The sequence below is a fragment of the Lynx rufus genome, unplaced genomic scaffold (assembly GCF_022079265.1).
Source record: "Lynx rufus isolate CCGP_SWC_20201006 ecotype Redwood Valley unplaced genomic scaffold, mLynRuf1.p SCAF_6, whole genome shotgun sequence".
Taxonomy (NCBI): Eukaryota; Metazoa; Chordata; class Mammalia; order Carnivora; family Felidae; genus Lynx; species Lynx rufus.
The window spans coordinates 93,568,546-93,582,044 of NW_025814878.1; the positions used below are offsets into that span (position 1 = coordinate 93,568,546).

At 36.0% G+C, this 13,499-nt stretch overlaps 1 protein-coding gene across 1 annotated transcript in view; it reads right to left on the reverse strand.

Annotated features, from left to right (window-relative positions):
- Positions 1-13,499, reverse strand: part of GFRAL (GDNF family receptor alpha like) — a 59,051-nt gene that overhangs the window by 36,419 nt on the left and 9,133 nt on the right. The window contains exons 4-5 of the mRNA XM_047101757.1: positions 2,857-2,913; positions 1,650-1,980 (exon numbers count right to left, since the gene is read on the reverse strand). Coding sequence (XP_046957713.1) covers positions 1,650-1,980; positions 2,857-2,913 — 388 coding nt within the window. The remainder of the gene's footprint in view (positions 1-1,649; positions 1,981-2,856; positions 2,914-13,499) is intronic.

Consider the following 13,499-nt stretch of genomic DNA (forward strand, 5'->3'; position numbering starts at 1 on the left):
AATGGTTAAGGCAAGGTGACAAATGTGACAATCCTTGCTCTGAGCTATCACACACTAGACTACTCTTCTACGTTAAATGTATATTTTGACCTTTAAGTGATTTTGCTGTATGGAGTTTTATTTATTTAAATTAAATTAAATAAAACAGTCCTTGCTAGAAGGCACTGGGCAAATTGCTATGAAGAATTATTCCAAAAAGAAGCACAAGACGAATCCAAACAAGATATGATTTAATGCCGGTTGTGAAATAAAGCTCCTTTAACATGGTAACAGCAGTGTTACAAATTATTTTGATTCATCAAATTTATTTAGTATTCTTCTTTCCTGGATTTTCTTACTCATCCAAAGAGGTCCAATTAACTGCAGATTTCTTACCGTATAAAAGATAAATTCACCTTGAATATACAAGGAAATGTGTTAATGAAGACTGTAGTGAGGAAAAGAAAAAATCCAGTGTTGAATTAGATTTATGGTTCCCGGGAGTAATTACCTGGAAAGACTCAGACTAGTCTCAACCAGCAGCAAGAGTGGAAGTTGTAATAAGCGAGCCAGATCATTCATACTTCTGCTCAAAATCCTCCAGAACCTGTCCATTTTACTGGGAGTCTAAATCAAGTCCTTAGTATCCCTCTGGGCCCTAGGAGACCTAGGCAGGCCTGCCCCACATCCAGTTAAATGCTTAACTGCAGCTCATCTTGCTGTCCCCCATACATGCTCTGCCCTCACTGCTTTTTGAACAGGCCCAGTTTTTCCCACAGCACTGGCTGGTCTGTTTGGTATCCCTGTTTTCAGATGCTTGCTGAGAGAGGCTCATTCCTCCACTTCCTTAAGTCTGGTAAAATGGTCCTTACTGGGACCACCCTGTTCACATTGCAACTCTTTCTGCCCATTCACAATCTCACTTATTCTGTTTTCCCTCTTGGGGTGCTAATCTCCAGAATACTCATTACCTTTTAATATAATATACATTTTCGTTATTTATTATCTCTCTTCCCCCACTGGAATATAAGCTCCGCGGGACAAGTATTTTTGTCTTTTGTACACTGATGCCTAGAGTAGAAGTAGATGCTTGATAATTATTTATTTGAATAAACAAATAAGTGACTAACATCACTCCCTTGGAAATCAAGGGTGTGAGGTTGGGAAGAGGAGAATGGGTACATTTCTGACCTCATGGTGTACATATGTGCTGGGGATGTCCAGACTAGGCTCAAGCTAACTTCTCCTTCCTGATCTCCAGCCTAGGAGAGGAAGACTAATTTTGAAGTTTGAAGAGTCACCTTGTCAAAACTCTCTGACATTTAGCAGCTTTTTGTAATCATAGCAAAAACCTAATTAAACTGACATGTAAGTCTGTTTATTTATTCATTAGTCTAACTTGAATGTCTAATCTTAATAATGCTATTTCATGGCTACCAAATCTTGACATACTGAATTTGCTTATTCTGAAAATATATTCTGCATGTGAATTTCAAAATGGAAGCTACACATGTACCACAGATTCAAAAATATGAATTGTCTGGCTTTGTTTACATCATGTTGGATGACGGTGGGAACTGTAGCTAATGTAATGAGATCAAGTGTTAGGACTGGACTGTAACAAATAAGGTGCCGAAATAAGAAAGTAAGGTATGCGTGTTTTTACTCACCTGCATAATTCATCATTTCGGCAGCTGTGAATTACATTGAGGCAAGTAGGGGGTGGAACTATGTTCACGGCACATGGCTTGCTGTGAAGAGCTTCTTTGGACTGCTGACAAGGTATATCAGATGGAGCACAGTCACAAAAAGCCAACATCTGGGCAATGTTAAAAGGCATACTTTGATAGAAGAACCGTATGGCTGCTTGGCAGTGTTTCACATCACATAGATTTCCATTTGCTGAGCAAGCTTTAAGGTAAGGGGCCAACTGTGCGTTACAGACCACATCCCCTACGCACGCCTCTGCCACTTCCAAACAGGACTGGATCCCTTTGATTCCTGAAAGCAAGGATATGTCCAGGTCGTGGAAAAGTAAACATAAACCTGTACCTACAGAACCTGCAAAACACTATAAGAAGTCTATGAGCAACACACAATGGTGTAACAATGTGCTACTTTGGGCACACAGTATGTGTGTGGTTTTGTTTTGTTTTGTTTTGTTTTGTTTTGTTTTGTTTTGTTTTGTTTTGTTGGTATGAATTTACTGAGGCCTGAGTAGTGGGCTATTTGAATCATCCTTCATTTATAATGGATACATATTATGATCCAGAAGTGATGGGAAGTGTGTAGAGCCAGAACAGAGTGGAAAAAAAAAAATTCTTGAGTCCAAGTTTCTCAAATGTAAACAATAAATCTTCAGAAATTGCATGTGAGGTACATAGCTTATGGTGAGTTCATGGGCTCAAATCAAAATGATTTTTGTTCGTTCTGTTGTGCTTTTTATGGGTGAAAATATTGATTAAAGGTTCTGCCTGGATACATAGTTATTCTAGCAAAGAAAGATGTTCAAGTTCTGGAAAACACAGATACATGTGAGTGCCCCCTGCCACCAGACACATACACACAAAAACAGTTAGCCTCAAACAATTTATGTGATCAAAATACCAGTGAAATTTAACCCAGATCTAGTTTTTAGTTTTAATTGTAAAGTATTCCTCAGCATAACTGTAAATAGAGGATGGATGGGGAAGCAAGTTGCTTTGACACATGAGCGAAACAAACATAAATGTTGTTGCATTTTGCAATATTAGACTAGTAAAAAGCCACACAATTTATTTTGTATTGGCATATCTTTAAGAAAGCTGGCAGCCATGCTTAAAATCATATTGTCTAGTATTTGCAATACAGATGGAAAGTACAACATGTAAACATTACCATTATAGGGAAGAGTGGTCAGATTCCACTTGGATTGATTATCCTCTTTCATGTTATCTAGAAGGAAAACAAAGAGACCATTTCATTAGTGAATGATTTTTTTTTAATTTAATAGAAGTATGCAGGCTAGGTTTATAAATGAATAATCAAGCAAAAATAAATACAAGACAATGGAACACTTATTTAAGACTTGATACTCAAAATTAGTAGGTGTAGATGAAGAAAAATCAACCCCCAAAGTATCATTCAAGTGAGTTAAACAGCCCTCTCCGAGGATTCAGTTACTTGAAGATTTAAACAAATGCTAACGACCAGGCCATGTGCACTGAAGTAAACAAAGAATCTGGGGAAAAAGAACAGAAGAAATATTGTCTGAATCAAAAAAATTCTTCCCAGCAGGGTCTTAATTAAATTGAAATGCAATTTAAAAATGATTTCCACCTCTGATTATCTTAATCTCTTAGAGTTCCTAGGAATTATAATCATAGAGTTAGAGAAGTGCATTGCTAGAAGTCAACTCAGTGGCCAGCTACTTCTAAACTCTTTCAAGAAGCATTGGTTGAGTCCCTACTATGTACCAGGTACTATACTGAATACACCAATGTGTAGTCCCTATCATGAAGCATTCACAGCTTGCTATGGAATATAGACATATAAAGAAAAATCCAAACAAAACGTAAGGAGCACTAATATACACATGCATAAAGCGATAAGGGAATAGTATGGTCAGATTTGCATTTTAAAATAAAAGTTCAGAAGCACCTGGGTAGCTCATTCAGTTTAGTGACCGACTCTTGATTTCAGTTCAGGTCATGATCTCATGGTTTGTGGGTCTGAGCCCTGTGTGGGGTTCCACACTGTCAGTGCAGAGCCTGCTTGGGATTCTTTCTCTCTCCCTTTCTCTCTTCCCTTCCCCTGCTCTCCCTCTCTCTCAAAATAAATAAACTTAAAAAAAATAATGACTTCTGTTATTGTGTTGCAGTCTTTCCAGGCTCCTTGTATTGTTCCATCTGTTCTCATTATATGTGCTTTCTCCTTTTTATACCAATAAAATCTCAGCTCACGAATCACAGTGCTTCTAGATCCACCCTCCTGTGTCACTGAGGAAGCTTGGAATGTTCCCTCTTCTGCTCTATTATTCCAGATTGAGCAAAATCCCAATAAGTGAACCTCAGAGAGTCATACAGCTTTTGCAACAGATATAAAAGTCTAGGCTAGACTTTCATCTCTGCTTTGGCACTGATTGGTATGGAGATGCCACTGATTACATACCACATATTCAAGAGTCTGTCATTGAAACATAAATAAATCCTGAATTTACTCACTTTTATGGAGTGAACGTTTATGTTCCTCCAAAATGTATGTGTTGAAGCCCTAACCCCCTATGTGGCTTATTTGAATATGGGGTCTCTCAAAGTAATTCAGGTTAGCCAAGGTCATAAGAGTGGGGCCCATCTGATAGGATTATCATCCAAGTAAAAAGAGACACTAAGGAAATCTCATGTCAGGATACAGAAAGAAACCACGAAGTCCAGAAGCCAGGAAAAGAACTCTCACCCAAACCAGCCCTGCTAGACTGTGATCTGGAAGTTCCAGCCTCCAGAACTGTGAGAAAATAAGTTTCTGTTGTTTAAGCCACCCAGGCTGTCGTATTTTGTTATGGTGGCCCCAGCAGACTCATATACTCACTAAGTGGGTAATTATTAGAAACACAACAAAATATTTATTTTAGCATGGGAAAATAAATCCCATCATGGATGTGTATTGTTTTATCTGCTATGAGTAATTTAGGTAAATTCTGGGCACATTAAATCCTAATTTCATATGGTACATATATGAATATACATTTTTCCCAGAGGATATTTTAAACAGTAGCTTAATTGCTGAAGAGGAGCTAAAGGGCAATATGTCACAGTAATAAATCAAAGAATGTACCAATCAGATCAATCTCTGAAAGAGAAGATCATATACATCAAAAAAAAATACACATGTTCTTTTTTATTCATCCACTAATATCAAAATATATCCAGAATCTGCTATCTTCTCACCTTGCTACCACCCTAATCCAAGTTAGCATGAATTTCTCTGTTGACCTCTAGGTCCATGGTCTTATTTATCAGCTACAAGTGAATGATGCACCCCATCCCTGGTTTATACCTATTGTACAGATCTCACCTTTTTATGCCATACATAGAATTTAGACATCAATTCCATACAAGGGGCTGCCTAATTTGATGTATTTACTTGGTTACTTAATAAACATTTCAGACCCAACCTGTCCAAAACTGACATCTGACTTCTCTGTCCCTCACTGAAACCTCTTCTTCCTGTAGTTGTTCCCATAGTAGTTAGCAAAAATAATGGCAACAACATCCTTCTAATAACTCAAGATAAAAACATTGGGATCAACTTCCATTTCCCTTCTTTCTTGCATTTCCACATAATTTACTAATATCAAAATATATCTGGAATCTGACAACTTCCCACAGTGGTCCATTGTCCATCATTTTTTTTTTGCTGCATCATTATACAAGCCTCCTAACTCGTCTTCCTACTTGAGTCTTTGCTTCTCTTCAGTCAATGATCAACATAAAAACCAGAATTATCCCTTTAAAGGTATAAATCAGATCATGACGATCCCTTTGTGAAAATTCTTCAGTGATTTACTGTATCACTCAGAGAAAGAACCAGTGACCTAGAAATGACCTAGAAAGCCCTCCATGATCTTGCCCCTGTCTTATTTCTGATATCATCTTCCACATCTCTCTCCCTTATTCTCTCCTTTACCTATGTGTCTCCTTACCTCTTCCTCAAACTTCCAGACAGATTTCCAGTTCAGGACTTTTGATTCCCCTTTTCTTCTGACCTAATTGCTCTTTCCTGAAATATCCACAAGGCTCATTTCCTACCTCTTTTCGTCTTTGCTCAGAATTCATTTACGGGTGTAACTGTCTGGCCATCCTATTAAAATTACAAACTACCCACTCAGACCTCTTTTTTCCCTCTGCTTCATTTTCTCTTAGCATTCATACTGTTTGAAATATGAAAAATACTAAGATACCCTTTTTGGTGACACAGGTTCTCATTTTCCCAGCTGCTGAAAGTATAGTTGCGTGATGACTCACACTGGTTATTTTCTAGGCATTGCCCTCATGTGAAGAAAGTGCAGCCAAGGTTACACATTTTCCCAGAGGACAGCTCATATCTCAGGACTAGCCCACAGGAAGTGTTCGAGGATCTGATCCCTTGCCTCAATAGGTGACATCTCTGAAAAGCCATTCCAGGTCCAACCTTCCTATGGAATAAAGTAAGTTTGCTGTGGCTGCTGTATGAGTTTCAGCTGTTCCCTCCCTCTGACCCTGTTTTCCTCAGTTCCTTGTTGCTTTTGTTTCCAAGCCCTCAGGACACACACATCTTTTGTGTGCAAACCTCTGTTTCAGAGTCTTTTGCTTGGGAAGCCTATTCAAGACACCCCTCAATATAGATTGTAAACCTCAAGAAAGGGATGATTTCCATTTGTTTTGTTTACTACTTTCCCCCCAGGTCTTAGCCCCAGGCCTAGGCATAGTAGGAACACAAAAGAAATATCTATTAAATAAATACATAATATTACTTACCACATTTTGTCTATTTATTTTTCAAATCCCCTAAAAAATAATAAGCTCCTTGAATGAAGGACAAGTGTTTTGTTTTGTTATTGCTTTTTTTTTTTTTTTAATCCTGCTGCACAGGACATAGCGCATTATAAATATCTCGTATTTGTTTAATGAATGTGTAATACATGCATAAATGAATGGATGGATGAATACAATTAACATTTTGTTGGGGCACCTGGGTGGCTCAGTTGGTTAAGCAACCAACTAATGATTTCAGCTCAGGTCATGATCTCATGGTTGGTAGGATTCGGCCCAGTGCCAGGCTCTGCACTGACTATGGAGCCTACTTGGAATTCTCTCTTTGCCTGTCTGTCTGTCTGTCTCTCTCTCTCTCTCACTCACTGTAAATAAACAGACAAACAAACTTTAAAAAAAGATGATGCTAAAACCTTTTAGCATTTGCCTCTTTCTTCATAATCCCTTTGGACATATTCATGGCGTCATTTTTAAAAAAAATTTAATTGTCAAAGAGAAACAGCCATAAATGACAAAGTTGGAATTAGAAATTAAATATTCTTTACCTAATTCGTATTCGTGATTACATACTTAATGTTCCTAAATTCTTCTTGTGTGTACCAACCTGAAACAATTTCTTGGCTGAATCCCTCTTCATAGTCATCACTGTAGGCTGGAACTTGATTCATGTGAACATCTTGTATACAAATATCTTCAAACAAACTTTTCCAAATTTCAATACACTCTACTTTTGAAGGGTTGTTGCAATGACAATTCCACAAGATCGTTTCTTTCAGACTTTCTCTTAATGCTGCACACGTGTAGCCTCCATCAAGGGTCTTGCATTGTTCTGATTCTCTCCCACAGGTTTTCTTAAAATTTTCATACAACAGAGTGCAATGTTCCGACTCCTGGCAGATATGTGCTGCTGTGACACAGTCAATCTTTTTTCTAACCATTAATGATGTGTTTTTCTGATGGAACCACTGTGTGATATTCGACTGTGAAGCCAAATGTAAAGACAGTGCTGATTCTTCTATAAAGTTAAAATTAAAAAAAAAAAAAAAAAAGAGAGAGAGAGAGAGACCAAAAATTAAATAATTTAATCTTACTAACTGGCCTGGGTGGCTCCATTGGTTAGGCATCGGATTCAGATTTGATCTCATGGGGTTCATGAGATGGAGCCCCACCTTGGGCTCTAAGCTGACAGTGGGGAGCCAGCTTGGGACTCTCACTCTCCTGCTCTCTCTGCCCCTTCCCACTTGTGCATGTCCAAGTGCACACTCTCTCTCAAAATAAATAAAATAAATGAATAAACAAATATAGCATATAGACTTATCTTTTATAAATATTCTTGTATCTATTGTCTTTCACAAACCATTAAAATTTTCAAGAGAGCTATTACAAATGAACCCAAGTTTTTACAAACTGAAATAAGGGGTGCCTGGGTGGCTCAGTTGGTTAAGCATCCAAATCTTAATTTTGGCTCAGGTCATGATCTCACGGTTCATGGGTTCCAGTGCTACGTTGGGCTCTGGGATGAGAGTGCAGAGCCTGCTCTCTCTCTCTCTCCCTCTCTTTCTGCCCCTCCCCTGTTCACACTATCTCACTCTCAAAATAAATAAACTGAAAAAAAAATTTAAAAATTTTGAAATAAAAACACTGATTATAGTTTATGTAACCACATAATGGTAATGCTCAATCTCTTTTAATGACATTTTGTCTTCATCATTTATTTTTGTTTTTCATTACATTTTGATGGCGACTGGTAGAAATTGTGTGTAACTTAATACTTATAAGGCAACACATTATTTCCCTTGCATAAATTTTTATGGATTTCCATCTTCTCCTAGAAATACACTCAGTGTTTCTCTGTCTTAAAAATATTTTTATGTTTCCCTTAACAAGCCTTTTCAGCCCTTGGGGGTTATATCCCTCACTGAGAATACATGCTTTACTGGACAGTTCAAATGAAGTCATAATTATATGAACTTTACACAAAAAAGATAAGAAAAACAACTTCAGTAGGAGACTCCAAGTCAGCTTAACATAGGCTTTCAGAAGTATACTATTTCTAAAAAGTCTTACCTTCCTCTAAGGCACTTCAAGTAAGTCTCCACAATAAAAAACAAAAAAATCCTTGACCCTACAATTCTTCCCAAAGTAACCTTTTTCCCTGTGGCATTTTGGTCTAAAACTAAAAGATTGCTAAATTTTGGTTCATTAAATTAATTTTCTTATACCTTATAAAAGGTATAAGACCTCACAGCCTTAGTTTCTACAAATGCATCATATTTATCCAAGATAAAGGTAATATAATCAATTTCATGATATGAACATGTTTACTTAAAACCTGCTAGGGCATCCTTATAAGCACTATTTGGAGCCAGCCTCTGTACTGCATGTGTTTTAAAAAAATACACTACTATAGCATTTTGCACATTTCTCAAATAACAGCTCACAATGGATTTTATAATTATATAAATCAGACTCCTTTACTAGAACAGAGGTCTTCTTTTCTATTACTTTTGGCTAGCATATGCTGGGTTGCATGAATAGGATGGATGTGAATTAATGCTGTTCTCATATAATTAGTTCTATTACATTGATAATTATATACCTTGAAGTAATCTGTAATTCTATCTAAATGTCATCAATAAATCTATCTAAATATCTATCTTTCTATCTATATATTTAATCAGCTGGACTAAATTAAATGACTTGGCTAAATGTCAATTTTGCCCTACTATATTTTCAGCTAATCAAGAGCAGAGACTGTTTCATTCATCTTTATATCCATCCTCCAGCATTTATATCTACACATGTTAACTGAATAATAAAAACTTTATGAATAGATGCATGATTTAGGTGCTCAAAAATATGTTTAAAAATTTGAAATCCTTATGTTATGATATTATTGGTCATTTGCTAAGTATCAGGTACTGTGCTGGGTGCTTTATCATAGTAAGTAAAAAAGAAAAAAGAAATGCCAAAGCTGATTTGTTCAAGAAGTTTACAGTATATTAAGGAAGAATAGAACAGTACACACCTATATATGTTTGGGAATGTTTTGAGAATCCAAAGAGGGAAGGTAGGGAAAGGAAGAAGGAGGTAGGGAGGAGGAGAAGGAGGAGGAGGAGGAAGAGGAGAGGGAGAGAGACAGAGACAGAGATCGTGTCTTGGAATGATGACCAAAAAGTTTGTGGAAGGTGTTATAGTTGAGATAGGATGGATATTAAGATTTCAGTTATTTCCTTCCCACACTAAGCTAAATTATAAGCAATAAACTAATGTTCCCTGTATACATAACAACTAGGTCATGTCCATCATGAAGTTTATTTGTGAGATCATTTAAGTCTTCTCTATAGGGTTTTTATATTCCTGGTTATCAAAATTATTGCATAGTAGTCTTTAGTAAGTGTCTATGGGGAAAAAAAGGGTTTAAATATGTGAACTGATTTCAATTTAACTGCTCTAAATTTATATGTACCTGTTGACTGGTCACTACATTTTGCCAGAACTTGGTATGATTAAAAGGGGCTAAAGAGATATAAATTAAGTTGTCTTACCATTGTGAAACAAAAGTCAATAAACATTTTTAGTATTCCAATATGCTTTTATTTCATCCCACTTCAATCTAAAACTAGTATAGACCTATTAATTAGCTAACTAATGTCATTTCAGGCTGTCCTAGTTGATGACTTCTCAGCATTTATAATTGTTGACTATTTTCCCTGTGACTCTTTCATTGATTTCAACAACTCTTTCTGATGTTTCTTTTCCTATCTTTGAAATCTTCTTTTTGGTTACTTTAACTATATCATGAATTTTATTCTCAAAATCTTTATAATATTCTCACCTTATAGCCTTTCCTGACCAATCCTATCTTCCTTCACGGTTTTATCTATTTCTTATAAACTTTAAACTCCAAGATCTGTATGTCTATTTTATATTATTCTCTTCAGTACAAGATCCATGTTTCGAAATGCAAGCTAGATGATGTACATTCCTTCATTTCTTTTTAAAAATTATTTGTATCTTGCAAAACTTCAAACAAAATGCCAACATTCCTAATGTGAATGTTCCAAAGCATTCCACAGATGCAATGTCTCCAAAATATAATTCATCACTTCTACCCCTAATCCTGTGCTTTATTCTTTCTTTCCTATCTCAGTGTATGTCAGTACCCTGTCCCAAGCCATGCTTTATACATTTCATTCTCCTCATATCCAACTGCCACCAATTCCTATTGATTGTGATTCATAAATATACCTTACTTATGTCTTCTTCTCATAGTCCTCAGCACCAGTGTGTTAGTTTAGGCATACATCACCTCTCTCTCAAATTATTTGATATCCCTGGCCTGAATCTTTCCCACCCCTCCATCCTGTCTTTTGCATTCCTGCCAGGGATACCCTTTGAAAAGCCGATTCTGCATTTCTCTGTTTAAAATGCATTAATAGCCCCTTGTAATAACAGTTTGAGGCCTAATCCCTTTAGAAAGATACATAAATTCAGCCTTCCTCCTTTTTATAACATCTGCTTTCTTCCCAGCATCATCTCCTAATACTCCTCCATTCTACAGTCCAGTTTAACAAAGGATTTGTTGCTCCTTGAATCTGCTCTGCCTGATTCTATTTTCTCTGTTTAGAACATCCATTTTGTCTCTTTAATCAACCCAATTCACCCTAAAAGCCCCAAGTCTGTCATTTCTTCTGTGAACCTTCTGAATCACCATTATTTTATCCTCTATAACTTCAAACACTGTGTGTGTGTGTGTGTGTGTGTGTGTGTGTGTGTATCACCTAGCATGTATCACATTGTACAGGGGATACTTAGCACTTACCATTTTAATTAAGAATTGAACTAAAAGTAAATAACAAAGGTATCTGGGAAATCCTCAAATATTTGGAAGTTCAACAATGGTATTGTAAAATAAACCATGAATCAAAGAGAAAGTCACAAGGGAAATGAGAAACCATTTTGAATTGAATAAAAATGAAAACATAGCATACTAAAATTTGTGAATATAACTAAAACAGCACTCGGACATTTATATAATGAAATGCTTATAGGAGGAAGGAAAAAAAATATCAAATCAGTGATATAAGCCTTTATCTTAAGAAACCAGAAAATGAAGAGCAACTTCAAGTCAAGTCAAACACAACAGCAACAAAAAATAATAAAGAGCAAAACTGAGAGACAGGGAGAGACAAAGAGAGGGAGACACAAATTACCACCATCTGAATGAACGAAAGGACATTACTATAAGTCCTATAGATATTTAAAGGACAATTTGAGAATATTAGGAACAACTTAGCAGAGAGATACGGAAAAAAGGTAAAATGGAAACCCTAAAAATAAAAATTCAACATAAATCCAACAAACAGAAAAGTTCACTGAAAGACACAAACTACCAAACTCACCAAGAAATAAGTAAAACAGTTCTATGACAAACACGCTGAACATTTTTAAATCTTCCAATGAAGAATTGCCCAGATATCTTCACTAGTGAATTAAATTAATTAAATTGAATTAAATTAATTCCTTAAATTTAAGGAAGAAATACTACTACTACTTTGTATACTCTTTTAGAATAAAAAAGAGGATAAAATACTTCCCAAATCATTTTAAAAAACATCATTATCCAGGGGCACCTGGGTGGCTCAGTCAGTTTAGCGTCCGACTTTTAATTTCTGCTCAAGTCATGATCTCACAGTTCATGAGTTCGTCGTGAGTTCAAGCCCCAAGTCAGGCTATCTGCTGACAGCTTGGAGCCTGCTTTGGACTCACTGTCTACGTCTCTTTCTCTCTCTTCCCCTTCCCAGCTCACACACACTCTCTCTCTAAACATTTAAAAAAAAAATAAAATTAAAATTAAAAACAGTATTATCTAGACAACAAAATCAGACAAATATGCTGTCAGGAAAACATTCCAATGTCCCTCAGGAACATAGATTAAAAACCCTCAACAAAATAGTAGCAAATTCAATCCAGCAACATATAAAATGAATAAATACTTCATAACTGAATAGTATATATCCTCAGAATGAAGGGTTAGAACCAACACTAAGAATCAACAAATAATTCATCATATTAAAAAAAACCTAAAAATATAAACCATGATCATTGCAAAAGAGGCAGAAAATAATTTGCAAATCTATTCATGATAAAATCTCTAAGCAAACCGGATATAGGAAGGAATTTTCTCTGCCTGATAAAGGGAGGAGGAACCTACAAAGAACTTACTGCAAAATCCATTTTTTTTATTTAAAAAACATTTTTTATGTTTATTTTATTTTTTAGAGAAAGAGAGCACAAGTTGGAGAGGGGCAGAGAGAGAGAGGGAGACACAGAATCCAAAGCAGGGTCCAGGCTCTGAGATGTCTGCACAGAGCCTGATAAGGGGCTAGAACCCACGAATTGTGAGATCATGACCTGAGTTGAAGTTGGTCACTTAACTGACTGAACCACCCAGGCACCCCTGCAAAAACCATTCTTAATGGTGCAAAACTAAATGCATTTCTCCCAAGACAGGTAAAAAGGCAAGGATGGCCACTCCCAGAAATCCTATTTAACATTATCCTGCAGGTCCTACTCAGAACAATAGAGCAAGGAAAAGAAATAAAGGCCTACAGATTGGAAAGAAAGAAATAAAACTCTCTATTTGCAGATATAAATATTTAAGTCTATGTAGACAATCCTATAGATTCTACAAAATAAAAGATACTAGATGTAATAACTGAGCTGAGCAAGTTACAGGCTATAAGGTGTGTGTGTGTGGATACACACACACACACACACACACGTGGTATATATAAGATATACGTATATATATGGTATATATATACGATATATGTAAATATATGGTATATATAAGATATATGTATATATATGGTGTATATATATGGTATATATATATGCCTTATATATATACCATATATATATATAATTTTGATATATTAGCCATAATTGATTAGAAATTAAAATATAAAAAAGTTACCATTTACAACAGCATCAAAAAAGTGAAGC